The 26,164-nt window shown below is 28.3% G+C and overlaps 2 protein-coding genes across 2 annotated transcripts; both read right to left on the bottom strand.

Annotated features, from left to right (window-relative positions):
- Window positions 1-155: 155 nt before the first annotated feature.
- Window positions 156-2,502, bottom strand: LOC108478902 (UPF0496 protein At3g49070). The gene is made up of 2 exons (XM_017781357.2): window positions 2,267-2,502; window positions 156-1,273 (listed from the first exon to the last, which is right to left on the bottom strand). The coding sequence occupies exons 1-2, from the start codon at window positions 2,316-2,318 to the stop codon at window positions 210-212; spliced, it is 1,116 nt and encodes a 371-aa protein (XP_017636846.1). The 5' UTR covers window positions 2,319-2,502; the 3' UTR covers window positions 156-209.
- A 19,077-nt stretch (window positions 2,503-21,579) lies between these two features.
- Window positions 21,580-23,621, bottom strand: LOC108479075 (cytokinin hydroxylase-like). Its single transcript, XM_053018642.1, has 4 exons — window positions 23,327-23,621; window positions 23,002-23,234; window positions 22,248-22,856; window positions 21,580-22,008 (listed from the first exon to the last, which is right to left on the bottom strand). Exons 1-4 carry the CDS (start codon window positions 23,619-23,621, stop codon window positions 21,580-21,582), a joined length of 1,566 nt encoding a protein of 521 aa, XP_052874602.1.
- Between the last annotated feature and the right edge of the window lie 2,543 nt (window positions 23,622-26,164).

Below are 26,164 nucleotides of genomic sequence, written 5' to 3'. Positions count from 1 at the left end.
TTCCTTAAAAGTATATAATTTGTTCATCCTTTTTCAATATATTTGACAACATTCCTTAACAAAATTCCTAACTTAAAATTGTGGGTGACGAAGTTGGTAATTAAGTTTTTTTTTTCAATATTTGTGAAAATTAAAACCAATTAAGAGATATCAACTAATATGATGGATGGATTAATTTATTTATTTATTTAAGTAATAGTAAAATAAGGTCAGATGGGATCAGAATATCGGGTCATAAGTGGATCCAGATTCAGAATTTCTTTCACAACAAGGTTTCTAGCCCTATTTATGGTCATGAAACACAAATACAAATGCTCCTCTAATTCATCAAGTTGTTGAGTAAAGTTAGTATCGTTCTTCTTCAGTTGGCGCGCCACTTCTCCACTGGCTTGTAGTCGATCTTCTCCACCCGCAAGCCAAAACTTAACCATTGCATACATGTCCTCAAGTTCATCATTTAGTCGAGCCACTAGCCGACTAATTGTGTCCAGGTCTCTATTCAATATATAAGTTCCCTTAGCAGCTGCGTCCAGCTGAGCCGACTCCCTTGCAAGTCTTCTCGTGGAAGCCAGCTCAAGCGACACAGCTACAAGACCCGGCGCAGCCACAAGCAATGCTAGAGCATGGGATGCAACTATTATAGTGAGTGAAGCCGTTAACGCCACTAGAAATAGGCCCGACCCGTGTTGTAAACTGCTCATTATTTGGAGCTTAGATTGAACCTTGTGTCGGCTAGATTCAAGCCGTTTTAGCAATTCACAGCAACCGGCTTGAATCACACCAACTTTACTCGAAGATGGAGTAGTTGATTGAAAGGGGTTGGTTGAATTAGAGAATTCAAGTAAACAGGCGAGGATACCCGAAATTTCATTCCCAATCTCGAGGGCTTGAAAGGCGGCCCTAAAAGAACGGTACTTGACACGCGTACGGTCGATATCTTTTAGTAGGAGGCCACATAGGAGAGAAGCATTGGCTGTTTGGGAAAAATAGTCGGTTAAAAGAGTGCGGGTTTTGGGTCGGTTCTGGGTCAAAGTAAGGATCCGAGTAACTGAGGGTTGGTCCGGATCCAATAGATGCTCAGCGAAGAGTCGATAAGAAGGAAGGCGAGCTGCAGTGGTTGAATCCATGGGGCTAATACACGTGGCAAAATCCAAGTGGGATACTGAAAGAACACGTGCCCAAAACTCGTTGTATGATTCCGTCCTGAAGGCATTCGCATATTCTGCACGAACATCAATGCTATTCGGAATAATTGTAGAGTTGCCACTGGATGCTGGGAAAAAAATATATATATAACTTTCTATTTAAAAATTTTTAAGGTGGAGATTTATATAATTTTTGAATTTCTTTGGCTATCAGTTTGACTCTATTTCTTGGTTATACTTGTAATTCTTTTTAAAAATTAAATATTTCAGTAACATTTTGAATTAAAATTAAATAATAATATATTTTAATTAAAATTTAATTGTAAAATTTTAAATATTATTTTATTTTAAACATAATGTCAAATTTAGTTTTTAAAGTTTACATCTTTTATTATTTAGCGTTATTCTTTTTTAAAATTAAATTTGACTCTTAACTTTTTAAAAGAGTCAAATTATTTTTTAATAGAAATCTTGACTAAAGCTTTAAATTTTTAAGCATGACACACACATGGCAATCCACGTGTACTTCATGCTAATTTTATAAAAGATTTTTTATAATTTTAACTTTTATTTTAAAAATTCTTTTAATTTTAAAATTATTTATTGAGTTAGCATATAAAAAAATAGTGTCATGTCAATATAAAGTATATGTGAATTGTCACACCAACACGTTAAGAAATTAATGTTTTAACCAATATTTCCATTTAAAAAAAGCAATAAAACTCTTTTTAAAATATTAATGGCCAAATTTAACACAAAAAAATAATGATAAAATAAATAAAATTATAAATATTGAGGGCTAAATTTAAGATTATGCTAAAATAGAATTACTAGTTTGGCTAAACTTGACATTATCTTTAAGAGCATTTTCCTCCAATTTATATTAGAGAAGGATTTATAAGTAGAAATAGACAGAAAAGAAATTGTTTTAAAAAATCACAAGTTTAGTAACTCTAAATCATTCTTACAAGTAAAATTAATATCTAGTTTGGTTGAGTTAAAGAATTATGTATAGAAAAATGCTTGAACCCTGAATGGCTTCAAAATTCAAAAATGAAAATTACTTCATCCCACCCGGAATGATTATTATGAAAATGGAAATGGTGGTTTGGTGTACGTACCAGTACATGGAAGAAGAAACTTGCTGATCCTTGCCCTAATTCTTTTCTTCATAATTTTGCCTCCCACAACACTACCAAATTTCAGAGTGAACTATTCAGAGACATCTTATTATATCAAATTTACTTCATATAGAAAAAAAGAGAAGAAGTAAATGAAAGGATATATTGATGTGGTGAGAAATGCAGGGAGAACGAGGAAGAAGGCAGTTTATAATACAAGTTCCATTGGTGTTGTTTTGGTTATGCTTATAATGTAAGAAAATGGATGAATATAAAAGACTCTTCTTTTAATTTGGAAGTGAAGAATGGTCCCAAAAAATCTTATACTTGGAAGGCAAATAAGTAAGTTGCTTATTGCTTCTATTCTTAGACAAACCAAATTATTTTAAATTTGTGTCACACAAATACTCTTTTAAATTAAAAATAGGTTGGGTCCGGCTTCAAATAAATTAACAGCCCATGAATCGATGCCTATGTACTTTCAGCTTTCACTCAATGAATGAATGAAAGTGATAATAAAATGTAAGAACTGTGGTTGGGTTAAGGACAGACCAAGAGTCCATCATACTATATAAGATCGATGTTTTAAATTATATAAATATAAATATTCCATCCATCTAAACATGTGGTCCTTCTCCTTTAGATTTCCAACCATTTACTTACTATATGACACGAACCTTTACCACCCAAGGCTTTCAATTCGTTTGATAAAAGCGATAGATCTGGAGCAAGAATTAAACAAAGACCACCTAAAAGCAAGAAGAGGGTTTTTTTTTTTTTAATAAAAATAAAAGATGAATTTTGTTTATTCACATTGTAAATCCTATCTTTATTTTTTTAAAGTCCACTCGAAATGTACGAAGATTTGAACAAATATAAAAATTTAAAAAATAAGTTTGGGCTTAAAACTAAAGTCCGTTTAAAAAATGGGTTGAGCTCCGGGCAAATTTTTCTCAACTCAAACCCGACTCAAATTTTTTTACTTAAAATTTTTTATCCTTATTCCCAGACTCCTGGCCCTTCCCGATCCTAATCCTTAATTCCCTTTTTCAATCCCTAATCCCAGTCTCTAGTTCGTAAAAAGAAAACCCCTAAGTGCCGCTCACCACCTCCACCAATGACCTCCAACGCCACTACCCATCCCACTCCAGCTCATCAACGTTGCGACTTGCGTCTTCCATCTTCCTGTTGCTTCCTCTGTCATTGATGTTCACCACTGTTGCTTCCTCTATTGCCTTCTCCGCTCTAAACCAAATTTGGTTTGCTTCAATATATATTTCCAGAAGTGGTAAAATGAAGATATCAATATTATAAAAAGATTGTTTTGCTTTTGTTCTTGTGGTTTGGTGCCAACGTGAATGTTGCTAAACCCAAAAAGGGTCAATCTGTTGCGATTTTCTAACTAGACGTTGTTGGTCTTGCTGTGAGTTATTTTTGTCGCTTTGATGCTATATTTTCTTTTTCTTGGCAACTACAAAGAGTGTAGGACTCATTTATCATTAATTCTCTGTTTTGCAATTTAGGCTGCCGAATGAGCAAGAGTATTCGTTGCTTCAAGGACCATACAATATTTTTTTAATTCTCGATTCTGCATTTTGATTTACAGCTTGAACAAAAGTTTAAGGTCATTTTTAAGTTAAACTTAGGCCTACTAATTAAGTCTAAGTTTTGGTCGAATTCAACTTGACCCATAAACACCTCTATTTTAAACTAATTTAATATGTTAAAATATATCTCACATAAAATTTGATGTTAAGTTGAATGATCTAAAATCTATTATTCCCTTTTTTCCCTTTTAACATATTAGTTGTTTTTTTTCCTATCAATTTATACCGCATAATTTTTATTATCGATAAACTTATCAGCTTTGCAAAGTTTATTAAATAATCTTAGCGTATAAACAATCTTATCATCCATATCGACTTATTTTATAAATAAAATATTTTAAGAGAAATTAATGAAGGTTTCAAGATGTGTATCAATATCATTTTCTTTGAGGTTTTATTTTCATCACCTATATTTTAATGTGCAAAAGAGTTATTGGTAAATAAACCTTGAGGATACAGTGAAACCCAGTGGTTATCGACGTTTTGCACTGATGAAAATAATCTATTAAACATTGAGTGGAGCATAACAAGAATATTAATTTCTATAAAGAATTTTTGCAATAATTATTTATAAAATAATCTAGAAATGTAAAAATAGAGGGTGAATAGAAAGAAATTTTTTTTTTAATACAAATGAAATTTCATTCATATTTATAGGAACCTCGTATCTCTTCATAGAGACATAACTATCCAAATAAATAGTTATATCTTTAGCCATAAATATAATTATTCAATAATTATGACTATTTATTAATAATCAAGTGGCATAACTTTTAGTTAATAGCCGATGACATTTTTTTTGTTATTTATAACTTTTAATTTACAATTATCAAAACACTATATATATTTTAAAAATGTTTTAACACTTTTTAAATTTCGTAATAAGTTACTTATTCATTTTAAGTCAAATTTTTGTATGAAAATTACTTAACACCATTGCCTCCGATTCTTTACTGTTTTATATTATTTTGCAATTCTATATTATTTGTAATATTTAAAATTTTATATACTATTTTGTAATTTTATAGTTTTAATTTTTTTTGAAATGATCATAATTTAAATAAAATTTATAATTTTTACTTTTTTTGCAATTTTATCTAATTAAAAAATTATTTTTGTAATTTTTATGCTTGTTTATAATATTTTAGAACTTTTTAAAGTTTTCTTTTACCATTTTAAATTTTGGTAATATTTGTCAAGTCAACATTAATATTTCAGGTAGATTCCATGTGTCGTATGAGAGAGTTTTCGGCAGATAAAAAATATATATATTTTAATTCTTATAAAAATTATACAATTTAATTTCTAACGCCTCAAAAAATTGTGATATTACTCTTGTGCCCGGTTCTCATTAATGGAGAGATTTTAAAAAAGGTTACAAAAAGAAATGAAGAAGGTGAAAAGCGAATTAAAGTGGTTGATGGTGGATGATTCCCAAAATGAATCTGAAATGGCTTTGATTGGAGACCAACCTTAATTTGATGAGAATAGCCACTCTCTCAACTCATTTAACTGCCATGCAATTGCAATTCAAAAGTGGGGATGCCCTATCTCCCTAATTACCTCAACCCAACTGGGACCCACTTTCACCATACTCCACTACTTGAATACCTAAACCTAAATTTTCTATATTTTAATCTAATCAATAGGGCTATGCCGCTGATTCATGCTTGATTCATATGCAAGCTTACATTTATTTCATATAAATTTAATTTGTCCTACTTATCCCAATATTATATAAAAAAATTTATTGTCCTAAGATTAGATATTAACCAATTAACTCAACATTGGTAATTTGCTCAACTAAAGTAATATTATTTAATAATTAAAATTGAGTGTAATTACACAATAGTCACATATTTAAATAATTATTATAATTCATATATCTTACTAAATTTAGTGTAATTGGAACAACTCAATTACACATTTCAATTCTTAAAAGGAGAGTGAATCTTGGAGTAATTACAGTTAAATCTAATATTAAAAATTATTTTTATACAAATTATAAAATTTATATTATAAACATAAACCCATATCAGTGCTTAGGAGGGTTATGGTAACAAAACATATATTCTAAATCCTAAAAACTTTATCATAAAAATAAATTTGTGTATTTTATAATGTTATAATAAAAATTATAGTATTTAAATTCTTAAAAATTCTAAATTATGGTAAAAAGTTTATTATAAAAACACATGTTATAAAAATATTATAATTTATTATTTATAAAAAATTTATGGTCAATAAGTATGAACATAACTTATTTATGTGTCCATGAGTATGAACATAACTTATTTATGTGTCCATATTATATATTATAAAAAAATACTTATTCATAAAAAATCTTATAATTTTTTATCATGAATTATTTATAAAAATAACTTTATAAAATTATAGGAAAAAGCGTATTATTTAGAAGAAATATTATAAAATTTTTGGAAAATTTATAAAACCTTTTTAATAAAGGTTTTATCTTTTTTATTTTTCTCAATTTAAATATTATAAAATTGATATAACCTAATATAATTATTTCTTCAATTTAAGTTTACATAAGTTTTTATAATCAAAGTTACAAATTGCTTTAACCATAAACTCAAATATTATAAGGTCGACACTAACTTTACCATATCCCACGATAAACACCATAAATAACTTGCAAAGTCTTTAATTTGAGACATTCAAGGTTTCAAAATGTGGTTGAAAAGACATTTATTGTTCTAAAAAAATTCTCATTTCGTATAGCATAAAAAATAATGTTGGATCCTACTAATATGTTACATGGTCTATAACTTCAATCGTAAGTGAAAATAAGATAACTCATATTTCAAAAAGTACATGGAATATGAAGATTTTAATGATCTTAATTATGTATATTTAAATTCAAATGGCAATGAACTTGATCAATAACCAATAAATAATGATAACGACCAAATATTAAATATTAAATATTAAATAGTAAATAATTGAATAAATATGCACTAAAATAATTAAATATGTATATATTAATTATCAAAGAAGGAATAATTTAATAAATAAATAACGATAATCAACATATGTTAAGTTTTAAAATTGATTATACTCAAACAAAATTAATTACAATTAAAATAAATCTTCACGTTTACATGTGCATAAATTATTCTATGAAAATTTCATCCACAAATTCGTCCAAGTACAAAAATATTCGACCCAAAAAAGGAAAATGTACGAAAACCAAAAATGTTATCTGACCTAGAAATCTAGTCTAAAGGACCGATCCACCCTCCTTATATGTTAGCTATTTATAGGTTAGTGTGGCCACTGTCCCGTGGCCGTATAATTTTACGGTACATTCATATCGTGAAAGGAAAATATTTAATGTAATAAATACATTTATGAATAATTAATATAAAAATAAAAATAATTTTTTATTAAAATACTAAAGTTGAGGCATTTAGATGGTCATGGAATTGATGACAGCTCCAGTTTGCTAAAAGGGAAATAAGATGAAAAAAAGAGAATATAATATTAAAAAAAAGAAAATACTTTTATTTTAGAATTAACATATTTCAGCAAATGATGGAGTAACAGTTTTGTAATAACTATAAAATGTTAATGGGGTGTTAGTAAGTTTCAAAAATTAAATAAAATTAAGTAATATCTAGTATAGTTTATCCTAATAGGTTGTTTTTGTATTTTATATGTCCATTTGAACTTTATAAAAGATAATTTAATTCAAAATAAAATTAGTAAATAATGAGATTTACAATATGTTTGGTTGGTAGGAAATGGAATAGTATTCCTCTTTATTCATTGAATGGTAAATTATTTCTTTATTTGGTTGAACGTAATACTCATTTAATGAATAACCATTACTTTCTTATTACTTCTCTTCCGATAATAGCTATTTTTTGTATCACCAAAGAAGGACTATTCCGTACAACATTGAATAAAAAAATCTAATTTTCAAATTAATCCTTTAAAACTTAGACTCACAAAATATAAAAATAAAATATTTGAAATATTTTAATATAATTTAATATAAAATTAAAAACAATTATTAAATTATATATTATTTTATATTAAATTATTTTAATAACAATCCTAATAAAATTTAATAAGAATAAAAGAATCATCTACCTAACAAAAATTCTACCAAGGATGTTCGGTCATTTCAATTTTTCCTTATACTAATAAAACATCATTTCGTTCAACCAAACACAAATACTATTACTATTCTTATTCTATTCCATTAAACCAAATAGTTGAATTACTTATTACATTTCTATTATATCACAATTCTATTCTATTACAACAAACATAATGTTAAATTTATAATATTAATATGCTCCTACTGCTAAAAAAACAACCTCATAACCTCAAATGTGTATATTTGGCACCGAGCATGGTGACATTGGTCGAACATGAAATGAACACCAACATGACGCCGTTTGTGTTGTGGGTAGGAGAAGCGTCTGCATATTACGGAGCGTTATTTGACTCGATTGAGTCGAGCGTGCCGAGGGAGAAGTCAGAACGAGTAATGGTGGAGGAAGGGTTGTGCCGCAAGACTGCCAACTCAGTGTCGTGTGAGGGGAGAGAGCGTGTGAAAAGATGCAAGATTTTTGGGAAGTGGAGAGCCCGAATGACCATGGCTGGGTTCGAGTTAAAGCCACTGAGTGAGAGCGTGGCTGAGTCGATGCGTACTAGACTGAATTCGGGTAACCGGGTTAACTTGAGATTCACTATGAAAGAAGAAAATGGAGGGATTTGCTTTGGTTGGATGGGCCGAACTCTTACCGTCGCATCTGCTTAGCATTAATGTCATTTTATTTTATATTGTTAACGTTTTTCCATTGAAAAAAACTATTATGACGAAAATTAAGCCTCACTATTTCATACATACTTTCTTTTTTTAAAAATTTTGATTGTAGACTTAAAAGCTTTATTATTAAAATTAATAAAAGTGTAATTAATTCAAATATAAATTCTCGTAAAATTCACATTCTTGGTTTAATGATTTCTATGACTATTTTGTTTACCAAGCAAGAATGTGGTTCTTCATATAAAATATTTTGTGTAGGGTTCAAAATGTAGGGCGTGTGTTACCTTTTGTTTTTGGGTCAATATGTTACAAATAACACATTGGCATTCTTTTCATAATTTTAATACGTTTTCTTTATAAATATATTACATGCTTTCATATGAAAAGGACAGGTAAAAGTTGTCACTCATTTATTTCTAACTAGATATTGGGTTTTTACCTACATAATATTTAAAAATATATATTTAAATTATAGGTTTTTTATTAAAATAATCTAAAATTTTAATTAATTATCAAAATAATCAATTTTTTAATTAAACATAAAATAACTTGAAATCTACAATAAAAATTGGTGGAGCCAAATGATATGATGCCACCAACATGCCACGTCAGCTTCTATGAAAAAAAATTATTTTTTTTATGGAGCCATGTAAAATGGCGCCACCTGTATAAATATCAAGAAAATACTATAATTTTTAAAAATATTGAGAACTTTAAAAATATTTTACCATTTTCTGGTGGAGCCAATTAATTTGGCGCCACCAGCCTAATAGCCACCTACATTACTTTTTTACTTTTTTTAATTTTTTACTTTTGTCATATTGTTTCTTTTTTTTTTTAAGTTTTGTCTTTATCTTTATTTATTTATTTTTATTTATTTTATTTATTATTAATTTTAAAAATTTGAAATATATATTTGAAATGTTTTATAATATATATTTTTAAATTTTAAATATATATATTTGAAATTATTTTTCTAAATTTTAAATATTTTTTAATTATTTTTAAATTATAAATATTTTTTAATAATATAAAATATTTAAATATTTTAAAGATATGACCTTTCAAATTTATTATTAGTTTTATAATATTTTAAATGTATAAATTAAATTTTAAATATTTTTCAATTTATTTTATAATATTTTAAATTATGATTTAAATTTTTAATTTAATTTAAATTTTTAATTTTAATATATATATTAAATAAATTCATTTTTAACAAATATTTTTTTCTAATTAAATCAAATTTTACTTTTTAAATAAAATATTCTTTTTAACTTTTAATTAGAATTTTAAAAATGTTTGAATATCTTTAAAATAATTTAAAATATTTTATTTAAAATTTAAAATATATATTTAAAATATTATAAAACTAATAATAAATTTAAAAGGTTATATATTTAAAATATTTAAATTTTATATTATTAAAAATATATTTAATATTTTAAAAATTATATTTAAAATTCAAAAAATAATTTCAAAATATATATATTATAAAACATTTCAAATATACATTTCAAGTTTTTAAAATTAATAATAATAAAAATAAAATAAATAAAGATAAAGACAAAACTTTAAAAAGTAAAAAAAAAGAAACAATATGACAAAAGTAAAAAAAGTAATAAAAAAAGAAATACAAAAAGTAACGGGGTGGCTGTCAGGCTGGTGGCGTCAAATTAATTGACTCCACCAGAAAATGGTAAATTTTTTTTAAAGTCTCCCATATTTTAAGAAATTGTAGTATTTTCTTAATATTTATATAGGTGGCACCATTCTATATGACTCCACCAAAAAATTAATTTTTTTCATGGAAGCTGATATGACATGTTAGTGGCGCCAAATCATTTGGCTCTATCAACTTTTATTGTAAATTTCAGGTCATTTTCATGTTTAATTAAAAAGATGGGTCATTTTGATAATTAATTAATTTTTTAGATTATTTTAATAAAAAAGCCCTAAATGACATGTTGCAAGAATTATATACCAAAATGGTACTTTCAAATAGGTAAAGGGTGGTGCATAGAGGTGTGCATGGGTCGGGCTGGGAAGGCCGGCCCGAAATGTGGGAGGGTTTGGCCAAAAATATAGGCCCGAAAAATAGGTTTGGGCAAAAAAAAAGGCCCGTCCTCGGGTAAGACATTTTTGGCCTGGGCCCGGCCCGAATTCACTACATGACAATTTTTTTTTATATTATTTTCTTATTGTTTTCTCCCTATTTTGCTACTATTTTACTATTATGTTGCTACTATTTTGTTGTTATTGTTTGGATATTGTATAAAACTTATTTTATTGTTAATTTTTTATTATTTTAAAGACATTTGTTAATTTTGTTATTATTTTAGAAATTTTTGCTTGTTAAGTTGCATCTATTTTAGTGTTATTTAAGTATACATATTTTTTAAAATTTATTTTCAATTTGTTGAGAAATATTTATTTGATGTTTTTAGTATTTTGATGGTTTATATATATTTTAAAATTATATAAAAATTAATATGGGCGGGCGGGTGGGGCCTGAGTTTTAACATTTTTATTCAGGTCGAGCTTGGGCAAAATTTTAGGCCCATTTTTCGGGCGGGGCCGAGGTCGAGCCTAGCAAACAGGCCTAAATTTTTAGTTGGGCCCGGCCTGGCCCATGCACACCTCTAGTGGTGCATAGGCGGCACCACCCTGATTCTGACACAATTTCGTAAAAAAAAAAAGGGGTATAGGGGTGTGATATCTATCTGACAAGCAGCACCAGTGACTCCTATCTGATAGGCGGCACATCTAGTATTCCCCCCCCCCCCACTTCCCTATCTAGCTCATTTTTGTAAGATTTGGTTAAAAAGAACTATTAAGGTATGTTTGTATTTATTTTATATTTTCGTTCATTCATAATTTATTTTTAATGTTTATTGAAGTAAAAAAGCCTATTTATGTTATGTACAAAGAATGTTTTATTTTTTATGTAATTTATTTGTTATGTGTGTTTTAGGTTGATTAGATTTATTTTTATGAAATTTAGTTGGCATGTTATTTTGATTATTTTAAATTTTTTATTTTTATGTAGGTAAAAGATGAGACCATTGATATGGAATTTGAAATTTATGAGATAAATTACTAATTAGTTTATATGTTCTAATTTTTAAGATTTTATAATTGAGAATAAGAGTTTATATTTTTAAATTTTATTTTATATTTTTATAAATATTAAAAATGAAATTTCTTTTGAAGTTCTATGCAAAAAAATTATATTTTTGACAATAATTAAGTTGGCATGTTATTATATATAATATATATATTATATTTTAAACCAAAATATTTTACTTATTATCATTTTAAAATAATAATAAAAATATTCATATTTATTATGTATCATTTATGTTATGTTTTTGTTATATTTTTTTATTGGCATGTTATTTTTATTATTTTAATATAATTTTTTGTTTTTTATGTAGGTAAAAGATTAAACCATTGAGATGAAATTTGTGAATGGAACAATTGAGTTGGAGTTTGAGTTGGAATTTATAATATATATTTATTTTGTTAATGTTGTATAGAAAAAAATATGATGTGGACAAAACTATTTGGTATTTTTTTGTAATTAAAAGTAATATATAAAATTTAGGTATTTTGATAAATATTTAAAATGAACTGGATGGGGGAGTGTGGGGGGAGGGGAAATACTAGATGTGTCGCCTATCAGATAGGTATCACAGTGTTGCTTATCAGATAGGGGTCACTGGTGCCGCCTATTAGATAGGCACCACACCCCTATACCTCTTTTTTTGTTTTTTTTAACGAAATTATGTCAGAATCAGGGTGGTGCTGCCTATGCACCACCCTCCACCCATTTGAATGTACCATTTTGGTACATAATTCTTGCAACATGCCATTTAGATATATATTTTAATGTTATTTGGGTAAAAAACCCCCAAATATTCATGCACATCAAATCAGGTAAACATATCACTTACAAATAACCAAATTGATTTACCCTAAACTATCAAAATAGTCACTTGCATTTTAGTTACTTATGTTTTGAAATGTTACGTTTTTGTGTTATAACATTTTAGTCACTGAGCGTTATTTACCGTTAATGGTGTAATGGTAAGTTGATGTGGCACGGTAAATCATCATTTCAAATGAATATTTTAGGTTAAATTATACAATTGTTCCCTATATTTTTTCATTTTGAGCAATTTAATTTTTTTCTTTTATGTTCTTTAAACTTCTTTTCTTTATTTTCCCTTCTCTTCTCCTTTCCCCTCTGTTTTTTTTTCTTTTAATAACTGGTCCCTACACTTTTATTTTTTTGAACAATTTAAACTTTCCTTCTTATTTCTTTATTTTCTTTTTCTTCTTCCCCTTTAATTTTCTCTCTTCTCATATTCTTCATTACAGAAACATAATCTTTGCCAACCAAATACACCAAGTCCTTAATTTTTTTCACATGATTCTTAAATTAAATTTCACTCAAAATCGAATATCAATCATTCTTAATCAAATCTCGATTTGAATATAATCTAATTTTGAAAATAAAATTGGATCTAACTAATAAATATAAAAAACCATATTCTTAATCAAATCTAAACATAAATTGAAATATTTATATTCAAAACAAAAATTTACGTTTCCAAACTTTTACAGAATCATGTAGATTATTCATTTCATTTTTTTATTTTCTAATAAATAAAATAAAGCAAACGATAAAACTGATCTAAATCGTCATAGATATTCCCAAGCAAGCTTGATTGGAAGTCAAGCATGGATGAACCGAAGAGAGAAAGGGAGCATGGAACTAAATTGGTTTGGCTAAAGTTGAGGGTAAGTTTCGTATGGTGATAATTTTAGTCATTGAGAATGTAGAACTCATTTGAAGAATCCATGAAACAACATAGTTTCGAGAGGGTGAGAATGTTGTAGGTAAGATAGAAAAGGTGGTTGTGGGGGTTGGTTAAGAGGTTAAGGGAATGGGCTCGAGAAACTTTGTTAAGGGTGGACTACTATAAGTCATGACTGGCGAGGACTTCAAGTGAGGCGAGCTTGTGGACTAGGTTATTGAGAAATTCAAATTGGTTCATTAAAGCGATGATGGATGATGATGGTTTGTAACGACCCGAATTTTACGGTTATCAGAAAAGTATATTTTCGAGTCTCCGTTTCTGAAAAATGGATTCGAAAATATTTATTAGAAATATTTATGATGTTAATTGCGAGGTTAACTAGATTGTGGATAGGTGAATTAAGGGTAATTAGAAAAAAAGACTAAATTGAATAAGGGGTAAAAGTTGAATTATAGATTAGTAGAAAGTAAAAAGGACCAAAATGAAAAATATACCATTTAGCATAGATGAGGCGGCAAACTTAGATAAAATCTAAGATTTTTATTAGATTTTGTATGTTGAAGGTTTTAAATTAATTTATAAATTATATTAATTATTATTATATTATGAAATAAGTTAAATAAAGATAAATGTATGGTAGTGATTTAATACAAGTGTGTTAATAGAAATATATACATTTGTGATATTTTTAGTAAAAGATATTTTTAGATAAAATAATTAAATTGTGAGATTTTTGTATAATGGGCAAATTAGATAGTAACACTTGTAATAATGTGAATATATACATTTGTATTATATTTATTTATTTACTTGAAAATTAAGTAAAAGATAATTACTAATTAAATAATTATATTAGAAGATTTTTATTAGTAAATAAATTGAAAGTGTGACAATGGTATGGAATTGATGGTGTACATTTGTATGTATATGATTAATTATATAAAATATATTAAATGTTATTATATTATAATATAATAAGTTAATTAATAAAAATAAAAGAATAAAATATATATATATATATATATATATATATATATATATATATATATATAACATAAAAGAAAAGAAACAAAGAAGGAAAGAACAGAATAGCAAATGGGAAAGAAAGAAAGAAAGGAGAAAAGAAAAGAAAAGGAAAATTAGGAATTTGAAGCTTTAAGCTTTAAAAGGTAAGTCAATTAAGTCCTTTTACTTAATTTTGATGTTAAAATAAGGTTTTGATGAAATTAAGTTAATATTTTGGAAGTTCATAGGTTTTCAAATATAGTTCATGTTGAACAAAATGATAAATTAGAGGTTTAATTGATAGAATTTTTAGTTATAATTGATTAAAGGATTAAATTGTAAAATAAGTTATTAGTTTTACATAGCAGAGACTAAATTGAAAGAATTTTGAAATTAGGGTTTTATGATGAAATTTAGATAGTTATGTCTAAGTTTGGTTGAAAATTGAGTAGAAACAAAGTATGAATTGAGATAGAAAAGTAAGTGAATTTAGTTAAGATTAAAATTGAAATTAAAGTAGAAATTGAATAGAAATTGAATAAGAAATTTAAATATTAAATGTAAATTAGTATTGTATTAATGATTATGAAAATTGTTTTAATTTCCAAGCTAACGTTGTTCCGGAAAACCTTGGCTAAGGAAGGAAAAGGCAAAGTCAACGAGGGTTAGCTCAGAAATTACGGTTTGTATTTCTATAATCTGAACTTAATATTTAATAGTTGAAATTATTATTTAATATGTATGATAATTGCATTGAAATGATTATTTGAATTGGAGTGAACATTGGTTGAAATTGAAAAGTAAATTTAAGTATTAATTTTGTGTTTTGATTAAATGTTATGGCAAGTAATTAAGGTGAGAATTATTTGTATTATGTTTTACAATTGAAATGGATTGATTTGGTATGTGATAAATTTATCGAATTTATATGGATATATATGATTGATGTTGAAATTGAATATTGAATGTATGTTATATTGAAAATTAAATTGATTGAGATTATGATGAAATAAATATGCATATGTGATTATTGTGGAATTTGAATGCATGTTAATAAAAAGTAATTTGAATTGTATTGAATTATTAATTTTTGTGATTAAATTGAAATGTGTATTGATTGGAAACTGAAAATTTATTAAAACCCTATTAATAGTATTGGGCTAAGTCGGATATAGTTGGCATGCTATAGGATTGGAAGTGTTCAGGGATACTTCGACCTTGAGTCGATGAGGCACTATAAATGTCGTACTGTTACTTCGACTTTGAGTCGATCAGGCACCTTGTGCATCGTACTGCTATTGTTACATCGGTTTGATCTGATGAGGTATGAGTACCGTACTATTACTGTTTACTTCGGCAAAGCCGATGAGGCACTGTGTGCCGTACTGGTGTGTTAGTTGGATCCGTGTATCCGTTAATGTTCGAGTCATGTTAATAGGGGTAAATAAAGGTACTGAATGACTGACTGTTACTGAATGATATTGATAAATTGATCGATACTGAAAAATATTGACTGAAATTGAGCTTGGAATAAAACGAATTACTGATTGAAATGTGAATTGTTGAAGATTATTTATTGATATTGAACGTTGAACTGAAACATGATTGAAACACATGAATTATGTAACTCTAAATGAGATATAAGTGAATAATATTATTGTTCAAGTGAATTGTGAACATATTGTGGAAAAATTATACGGGTTAGTAGATGAAAGAATTGATTGGGTTAAAAAGGATTTATCTATAAATTGAATAATTATATAATTGTGATTGTTATATGATTTTTAAGTGAATGTTATATTTTCATATTATTAAGTGTTCGAATTATAAAAATACCACTGAGTACATACTTAGTGTACGGTTTGTTTCCGTGCACAAGACAAGTCAAAGTCAGATCGTTGGATCAGCATCCCAGGCCAATCCCAAACTCTAAGTGGAGAAGTATATTATTTATTGGTAATGTCATGTACCTAAGATAACTTATTCATATGAGTGTCATTTTGAATTATGAAAGTAAAGGTGAAATAAGTAAATTTTAGATTTGGTAATGATATATGGTAGGAATTGGCTTAATTAGTATGAATTTGACCTGTTTGAAAATGTATGTGAAATGCTTAAAAAGATTTATCATATAGGCCCATAAAATATCTAATTTGACATATTTTGAGTAGGTTTGAATGAGATTTAAAGTAATTGAATGAATGGTTATTGGAATGTTTGGTATATTAAATTGCAGGGCTGGTAAATTTGTTGTTTAATACTCATTTTGAATCCACACGGCCTAGCACACGGGCGTGTGGACTGGCAGTGTGAAAATTGCTCCTTGAAACTTTCAAGTCAGAGAGTTACACGGGCTCTTAACACGGCCGTGTGAGTCACACGGGCAATCCACACGGGGCCCTATATATGTTTTAGAAGTGATGTGAGACTAAACCGGGAACTTTGGAAATTTTTCCTTGAAGATAGGGGCACATGCCCGTGTGGTTTGGGACACGCCCGTGTGGCTTGGAACATGCCCGTGTGGCCTGCCCATGTGCAGATTCTGACTTTTCCACATGGCCTGGGCACACGCCCATGTGATTTGGCCGTGTGAAAACATAATTTTTGACCATTTTAAAGCTATTTTCACATACTAAACACACCCTATTCATGCCCGAAACATTTACTTATATATCTTAATCAAATAACATTCTTTTTATCCATTTCTTGTACCTAAATACAATTATACACTAATAGAATCCAACCAATCAATTATTTCAAGCCAAAACATGTATATTTTATTTTCCATTCACAAAACATCACATTCAACATAGTTTACATACTTAATTATTCATATAATTATGTTTCTAAATCAAATCCTATACATGCCATATAAATCAAAAATTTGTTTAACAAAGTCTACCGAAGTAAATCTGGATAGTGTGACCCTTGGTGTAGATCCGATCCTCCGTATGTATATAAGTCAATCTACAAAACAAATCACATACACGAGTAAGCTTATAGAAGCTTAGTAAGCTCATAGGCATAATAACACAAATCTTACCGAACAATGTACACAATTATATATGTATTAGTTAAACTATTTCATCTTGCAAATCACAACTTCATTAATAAACTCATTTGAATGATTTTTATGATGCAATTCACGGACTTAATTCTTTTGGGCCCATTTCTTATTTATTTCCATTGTCAAATTAGGGAACAATAATGGAGTTGAGTGCTTCATTATCACATTACCATAGTAAACTATAGACTTTCTTATTATCACACATCACATACAGAAGCCATAGCCCTGCCATGGTCTTATACGGATCACATATCATACCGAAGCCATATCCCAGATATGATATTATACGAAATCTCATTTTCACATCACACCGATGCCATAACCCAGCTATGGTCTTATATGGGAGTATGAATCACATTGTACCGATGCTATAGCCTAGCTATGGTCTTATACGGAAGCACATATCACATCTTTTCCGTCAACTCATTATGGTTATAAAATGAAAGCACTTAAACCATTGTTCCAACTAATTTGTTCTTTTAGTTACACGTTATTCATTAGTTAATACAATTTGATAATATTCATCTACAATAAAATACTTTAACAATCATAAGATTTTCATATCAAACATTGAACTTTTCCATATGAACTTACCTGGGCTAATTTGCAAAAATCGTAGAAATTCAGAGACTATTCTTGAATTTTCTCCTTTCCACGATTCACTTCGTTTTCTTGATCTATAATTATAAAATCATTCCTTCATTAGCATCTATTTCAATTTCATTCTATTTCACAATTTATGCCCTTAATTTTCAAAATTACACAATTACCCCAAACTTTTCAAATTTTACAATTTAGTCCCTATTCAATTTATTCATCAATCAAACTAATTCCTTTCAAATATCATTTTATCTAAACACTAAAAACTACTTCACAGCCTTTTACATTCCAAGCTTCAACACAAAACCCTAATTCCAACAACTTTCACAATTAGGTCCTAAAATAAATTTCTATGCAAATCTCTTCATAAAATCATCATATAATGAAATTAAAACCTTAATTCCATGATAAATCATCATAAAATTTCAGCATTTACTCATGGTAACTTTCCAAAATATTCATAAAAGCAAAAACTATTGAATTAGATATTAGGACCTAGTTGCAAAAGTCTCAAAATCACAAAAAACACAAGAAATAATCAAGAATTGAGCTTACATGTAATAAAAATATGAAAGACCAGCTTAAAAGAATCCTTCAATGGTGTTTTTGCTGGAGAAGATGAAGAAAATTGAAGAAAACTCTAGATTTTTACCTAATATATCATATTTTACAATTTAATAATTACCCAATTCCAATTTTGCCCCTTGTTCACACTTGATTTTTATTTTTTCAGCACACACCTGCCGTCCAGCCCAATAATAGGTGTTTAATTGCCTATTTAGTCCTCCTTTAATAATTACTAGAGCTATTTAATCACATTTCATAATTTTGTACTTAATTCAATTTAGTCCTTTTTACCCAATTCACTACCGAAACCTTAAAATTTCTTAACAAAAATTTAATACTAACTTACTAAACTCCATAAATATTTATAAAAATATTTATGGCTCATTTTATGAATTCGAGGTCTCGATACCTCGTTTTTATCTTATTTAATATGCAAATTTCTTTTAATTCATAATTTCACTAATTCGAAATTATTTCTAAAACCACACTTAACTTTTACTTATTAATATCTAAACTCACATGTCGGATTTAGTGATCTCAAATCACTATTCCGATATTACTAAAATTTGGGCCGTTACATTAAGAGATATGGAGAAGGGAGGAAAACAGAGGGAGAAGCAGAAGAGAACGGAAAATAAAGAAAAATAATTAAATTGCTCAAAAAAATATGATGGCCAATTGTATAATTGAACTTAAATTTTTTGTTTGAAATGATGATTTAACGTGCCATGTCAGCTTACTGTTACACTGTTAACGGCTCAATAACTAAAATGTTACAACACGTTAACATAAGTAACGAAAATATAACACGATATAAACAAATGTGACTATTTTAATAGTTTAATGTATGTAAAAGAAAACAAAGTAAAACGATTCTTTATTTTGATCAAAACCTAAAATATCCTTCCATTAGTGTTTTTATGATTAATTGTTGATGGGAGGGAGTTTTACATTGCTAATTTGGATTTATTAACACCTAAAAACTTATTAAAAACTAAATCATCATCTATTTCATTGAGATTGTGCGTAATTACATTACACATAAAATAATATTAAATTTAAAAGTTCAAAATAAATTAAATATTTTTAAATATTAATTATTAAAAAATGTACTTCAAAAGATTGCAAAAAAAAAAAGTTAAAACTTTTGTTAAACATTTATTTCACATGAATTTAAACTCTATCATTTTGATCTCCGCTTAATATTGCATAAAATAAAAATACAAAGAAGAATAAGAGAATGTGGTTGGGAGCATGCTAAAGGTTGTTCATCCTATTATTTAAATATTATAATTAAAGAGAATATAGGTAGTTTTAAATATTGTATAAAATATTTTTATAAAAACAAGAGATTGCTTTGTCTAAACGAGATAATATCAAGTAAAACTTTAAATTTTGTCACACTGGTGGACTTAAATAATCTTTTAAGATATAAATATTAGTATGCTATGATTATCATGTATTGCAACAAAATTGTAACATGTATGTATGTATAGTAAATCAATTTTGTGGGTGCTTTTTCTTCTAAAATTGTAAAATAAGTATATATATTTTTATTTATAGAGCATATAATATAGAAAACAACATCATCTTTGGTTCAATATTTATTTTCTATTTTAGGTGTCAAAAAAAAAGTATCCTCAAATAGCATATAGGAGCCACATTTCACAAATGCCGGCAACTTAAATTTCAAGCTTTGAAAATGGGATTGAATTTGGATTTTTAAAATACTATGCTAATATTATATTTATGATTGTTTGAATTTTTTTAAGAAATTTGTTAATTTCAAACTCAACTAATTTATTTATATGTATCTATTTCGTTTTACAATTTATATAATAAATTAAATTTATATTTATATTCTCAAAAATAGCATAAAGAATAATTTGAAGTATGAATTCATGAAAGAGTTTAAAGGTGCAAAAGGTTATTGGCCCCTTAAGTTTTCAAAACTCAAAAAAGAGAATTCACACGTAGTAAAATTTAAGCCAAAATAAATATGAAAACAACGCACATATTATTTAAGGTGGGAATTAAATTTGAGCAATTAGACGATAGAATCTCAACCTTTGCCAACAATAAGGTGAAAAGGAGGGTTAACTAGAGCCCTTACCTCAAAAAGGAAAAAGAAAAATTATTGCTTTAGTCTCCCAAAATTTATAAAATCTTAAATTAATATATAGTAAAATTATAATTTCTCCTAAAAATGTCAAAAGTTCAATTTAATCATTTTAAAAACTATCAAGATATAAGTTAATATAATATTATATTTTAACTCTAATAAAATATATAACTTAATTTTAATCCTCCCAAAATTTTTTTCTAAAATCACCCATGCGAACAATTTAAATGTCTCTTTTGAGTTTTCCTAAGATTAATTTTCAAATACAATAAAATATATAAGTCTTTTGAAAAATTTATTTATTCTAAATCTTTATATATCTATCTACACTTGAGGCGGCTCCCTAAAATGATTTCTCACTTCACTCTTGATCGGATGCCTTCTTACTTGCTATTTTATTTGAACATTAAATGTATAGAATATGAGTGTTTATATGATATAAATATATTTATTAAAAAACATATAAAAAGATGATTTTTAAATTCATGTTTTCTATTTATATATATTAAAAAAGAGTACAAAGTACAAAGAACAAAGACCACGTAAATGATACGCAAATGGAAGGAAAAGAAATACATAGAAGAGAAGGGGATACAAATTCCTTTGGATAAGTAAGGGTTAAGATAGTGTGTAACCCTTCTCCTAATGTAATTCGACTATACCCTTAGGAAAGGAAAAGAAAAGGAAAAAAAAAAAAAAAAAAAGGAAAAGGAAAAGCTTAAAGGGGTTTAACAATGAGAGGAAGTCCGAATTTAGGCCTTAGGGAAAGCATAGTAGAAGGTGAATGGCGATAATTAGGAGAGATTGAAAAGGAAAACCTCCTAAGCATAAGGGTTAATACAACTTTGTACTCCATCATTGTTAAATTCCTCCCAACACACATTCTCCCTCCAAATCCGAATGGCAAAAACCCCATCTTATGCTTGCATCCTCCGTATAGACTATCGTCCTTAAACCTTTCTGGTCGGAACTCATTCACGTCGCCTCCCCATATTGTAGGATCATGGTGCAAGGAAACTACGTCGATCCAGATGTTGGTTCCATTAGGGATAACAAGCTCATCCACTTTTATATCTTCTCTTGCTTGCCTTTGTGCATTTGGTGCTGGTGAGTAGAGTCTTAGCACCTCTTTCATCACCCACTCCATCTGCAAATACAAGCCACACAAATGGTATCAATATCTATGCAAGCATTGATCCACGTGAAATTCGTTTCATATATACAAAAAGGCTATGCATATGAGGTTTTTGAAGTGTCAATTTAACTTCCTCGTTTGCTTTCTTCTTTGTTTTTGGTTTAGGGTAACGTTAAAATAATGAGTTGTTACTTTGGAGAGCATCAAAAGAGTTAGATCACATTGGTATATAAAATAAATCAACAAGGTACCTTCTTTAAGTGGGCAAATCGAGTAAAGTCGATCTCCTCATCTCCAATCACTTGTTTAATTTCCTCCCTCAATTGGTATTGCCACTGGGGATGCAAGGACAAAAGCAGCAAGGTCCAAGTGAGAGCCAATGCAGTGGTTTCATGGCCACCGAAGAAGAAAGTCTTGCACTCATCAACAAGCTCCCTAGCGGTTAAGCTCTTCCCGGACCGGCCGTCGAGGTGGCTGCCTTCCATCAATAAACCCAGCAAGTTCTTCTGAGGGGATCCATCCCAAGACTGCTTACGAGCGTGGATGATGGATAAAAGGAGTTGATCTATTTCGTGGCCAAGTTTTGTGGCTTCGAGGTTTTTCTTAGGGCAAATCCATTTGCTGAAAGGAACACCCACATAGCGGTTGGAGTTGAAAAGTGTGGTTTGCGCGGCTCTCAATTTCTCAAACACTTTATTGCCGTTTTGGTGGCTCAAGCCGAAGCTTGTCCTTGCAATGATCTCCCCTGCCGTTGTTGTGATTTCTCTTTCAACATCGATTTCAGCTTGACCACAACTTATTAAGGTAGTCCACCTGTTTAGCATATTAGTGGCCGGTTCCACCATCAAGCTTGCCATGGCCTACATTATCATCAAGCATAAATGAAGTTAAGTGGATGGCACACCCAGTAACCCTGGCTTTAGTCCAGTTGGAATGTTTGTTTGAAAACCAAGAATAACGTAGTGGATTAGAGTAATAGTATGAGAGTGGTAAAAGGAGAGAGACCTTCAAGTTAGCTGGGGAGAATGCAGGAGTAATAACATGGCGATGACGAACCCAATCCTCTCCTTCAACCATCACCAATCCGCTTCTTCCGAACATAGCCTTTCTATCACGCCTAAACACACTGGGTTTTCCCCAGTTCTTACCCAGCACTCCCGATGACATTTTCTTAAGGAACTCTGGCTCAGCAATGTATAAAAATGGCTCAGTCCCCAGCCAGTAGATGAACACTTTTCCTGCAACCCAACCAGATATAAATATATAAAATCATTTAACAAACTAAGGGTATTCATTTTGTTTATATATATGAAAGATAGCGAAGACTGACCATGAGTCTTTTGCCACCGAGCAAAGTAAGGAAACACAGTGGAGTGTATATCATGGGAAATAGCGGCAGAGGATCTAAGTAAGGAATCATTAACATAATTCTTAGTATTTTTCATGTCTGTAATATTTCCTAGAGGAAAACTAGGAGTTGGACCTTCAAACCCATTCTTCTTGATCTTGCGGTAAGCTCGAATGGGCAGAATCCAGCAAGAGAATAGCAATCTCAACAGCAAATAAACAAGAAAAGCCACCATGGCCATGCTCATAAAAGCTTGGGATAGCTTCAAAATCCCCATTTTTTTTTTTTTTGGGTTACAAAAGATCTCTATCGATCTCTAGCAGGCTAGCTCTTTTGGCTATAGAGCAACTTAAGAATACACGTATGATTTTGATGTTCAACGAAGCGAATGAAGTGGGTATTTATAGAAGAAAACGGAGTTCCAGAATGTCGGAGTTTTGACTATTTGCTCCACCCCTTGGTCAGTTTGTATGTTTTCATAGTCTTCGATCTTTTTCAAGCTTTTCTTTTAAAAAAAAAAATTGCTATTTTGTATCTATCCTGTCTTTTGCTGCAAATGAATAATATACCTAATATATTTATATATACTTATAAAAAAATAGAATTGTTCTTATTCCAACTCTAAACTTAATATAAAGATAATAAATTTTGATTAAGTTAACACCATTTAAGTTGTAAAAATATGTATTAAATATAAATTGGTTTCGCCGACCAGCGTGATTAATTGTCTTTGTCAAATATAGGTCACTGTTGGTGTTTTCGCCCTTATGCGGTTTAAACATACACGGTCCGATATATAAATTTGTCTTTGTCAAATATAGGTCACTGTTGGTGTTTTCTCCCTTATGTGGTTTAAACATACACGGTCCGATATATTCAGATTCTGCCCAATCACTTCCCTCCACCCAGGATCCTTTTGACTCATCTGCATCAGCCTTCCACACTGTTGTTGACTTTTACATATGCCATTAACTTCATTTTAACTCTTAAAATATGTAAATATTTAATGATAAAAATTTAAAAATAATTTTAAGTTAAAATTCAAATTTATTATGTTAACTTTGAATTCTTCATAGTAACATTTAATATAAAATATAAAGTTCTGACTTAAATTTAAAATAAAAATAAAAATTGAGAGTGTTGAGGTCTAATTGTTTAATGAGTGATGTGAGCATGAATCGTGGAGCGTTAGCATCCACCATAGGAATAAAATATATTATATACCCTTTCTTATTACAGAGTCTGGACAGTGGACAAGTGGAAATTTTCTTTTGGATACTTTAATGAATATATTTATTTACAAATGATGTGACTTTAATGAATATATATATATATTCATGATTTACATTTGATGTTTAAGCCTTTGACCGACGAGGGTTTCCACGAATGAGAAAAGTCAAAGCCCTGTGATGAAATTGAAAACATTCATCTTTTTCTTTATTAATTAAAAAAACATAAAAGGCATATATATATATATATATATACATAACTTTGCTCATCTAATTTACTAATAAAATATATTTATTTACAGCAAGCTCGTATAGATAATTAGGAAATAAATTATAATTAGGAAATAAATGATATCACAGTTGTAAATATTTATTTATAAAATGATAATTAGGAAGTAAATGTCACTTTATTATAAATATTTATATATAAGCTATGTGCAAATAAAATGGTATCAAAGTTACCACTTTATGAATTAAAAGATGAAATAAAATAACATAAAAAGCAAATATATATAACTTTGCTCATGGAATTTACTAATAAAATATAAATATTTATTTATTTACAACAAGCTCGTATAGATAATTATATATATTTAAATTTTATAGAGTTAGTTCATCAAACTTAAATTTATAGATCAAATTAGGAAATAAATGTCTATTTTTAGAAGTGAGGTGGACTAAAAATTTCAGAAACTATATTAAGAAAAAGTTATTAAATTAGTGACTAAATATTACTTTATTCATAAAAACTATAAAAGATGATATATTAATATTTTATATGATTATAACATTTAAACAAAAATATTTCTAATTATTAAATGATAATTAAGCATGAGTTAAGAAAACTTTCTTTTGTATTAGTGTTTAATACGAAATATTTTTGTACTTAATTTCAATCGTTCGTTTTTCGTCGGTTGACGGCAACTACTTACTCCATTTAGTGCAACTTTGATAATTGACACTTGTATTACGTGGCTGATTTGGCCAGTACATACAGACATAGTTATTTGCCACAAACTTTAAAAAGAAATTGATGTTCTTTTCTTCCCATAGCACCTCCTCTTTCAAAATCGCAGACCAGACTGTGAATGAGAAGAAAGTAGAGGAGCCGGATTTTTAGCAGGTTTCAAACAATGATTTCAGAATTAGGGGATTTGAACAATGTTTGAAACCCATGGCTTTGCTTACATTTTCCGGTAGGGTTTCAACAACACTCCATTCTTTTCCAGTTTTTGCATTTCTACTCTATTAATCCTTCTTTGCTCTCACGAGTTGTAATTTAATTAGGAAATATTTTTCAAGAGAATAACAAATTTTTATAAAATGATTTTATATTTTTATACAAATAATTTAAGAAAAAATATTTGGTATACTATTAATGAAGTTTTTAAACTCCGTTAATTAATAGAGTTAGGGGTTGACAAATATCCTATAGCGGTCAATAAAATATTACAAAATAGATATTTAAAGAAAAGAGACACATGTTAATTTTTAAGTTGTTTGTGGAATTAAAAAAATACTTTACCATTGTACCAATACTCACCCATAGTTTAAACTCAAGAAAAAATAGTTTTACAAATGATGTGACTTG

Source organism: Gossypium arboreum, chromosome 9, assembly GCF_025698485.1.
Source record: "Gossypium arboreum isolate Shixiya-1 chromosome 9, ASM2569848v2, whole genome shotgun sequence".
NCBI classification, from domain to species: domain Eukaryota; kingdom Viridiplantae; phylum Streptophyta; class Magnoliopsida; order Malvales; family Malvaceae; genus Gossypium; species Gossypium arboreum.
The sequence above is the reverse complement of the archived record's forward strand: the minus strand, read 5'-3'. Positions and strand labels throughout refer to the sequence as shown.

What these genes read in the sequence shown, in the direction of transcription:
- LOC108478902 (XM_017781357.2), bottom strand. Translation starts at nt 2,318, where the DNA reads ATGAAGAAAAGAATTAGGGCAAGGATCAGCAAGTTTCTTCTTCCATGT. An exon ending in GTTTCTTCTTCCATGTACTG is followed by an intron (nt 1,274 to 2,266) that starts GTACGTACACCA and finishes TTTTTTTCCCAG; the next exon opens with CATCCAGTGGCAACTCTACA.
- LOC108479075 (XM_053018642.1), bottom strand. Translation starts at nt 23,621, where the DNA reads ATGGGGATTTTGAAGCTATCCCAAGCTTTTATGAGCATGGCCATGGTG. An exon ending in TCGGTGGCAAAAGACTCATG is followed by an intron (nt 23,235 to 23,326) that starts GTCAGTCTTCGC and finishes GTTGGGTTGCAG; the next exon opens with GAAAAGTGTTCATCTACTGG. An exon ending in TCTCCCCAGCTAACTTGAAG is followed by an intron (nt 22,857 to 23,001) that starts GTCTCTCTCCTT and finishes ATGATAATGTAG; the next exon opens with GCCATGGCAAGCTTGATGGT.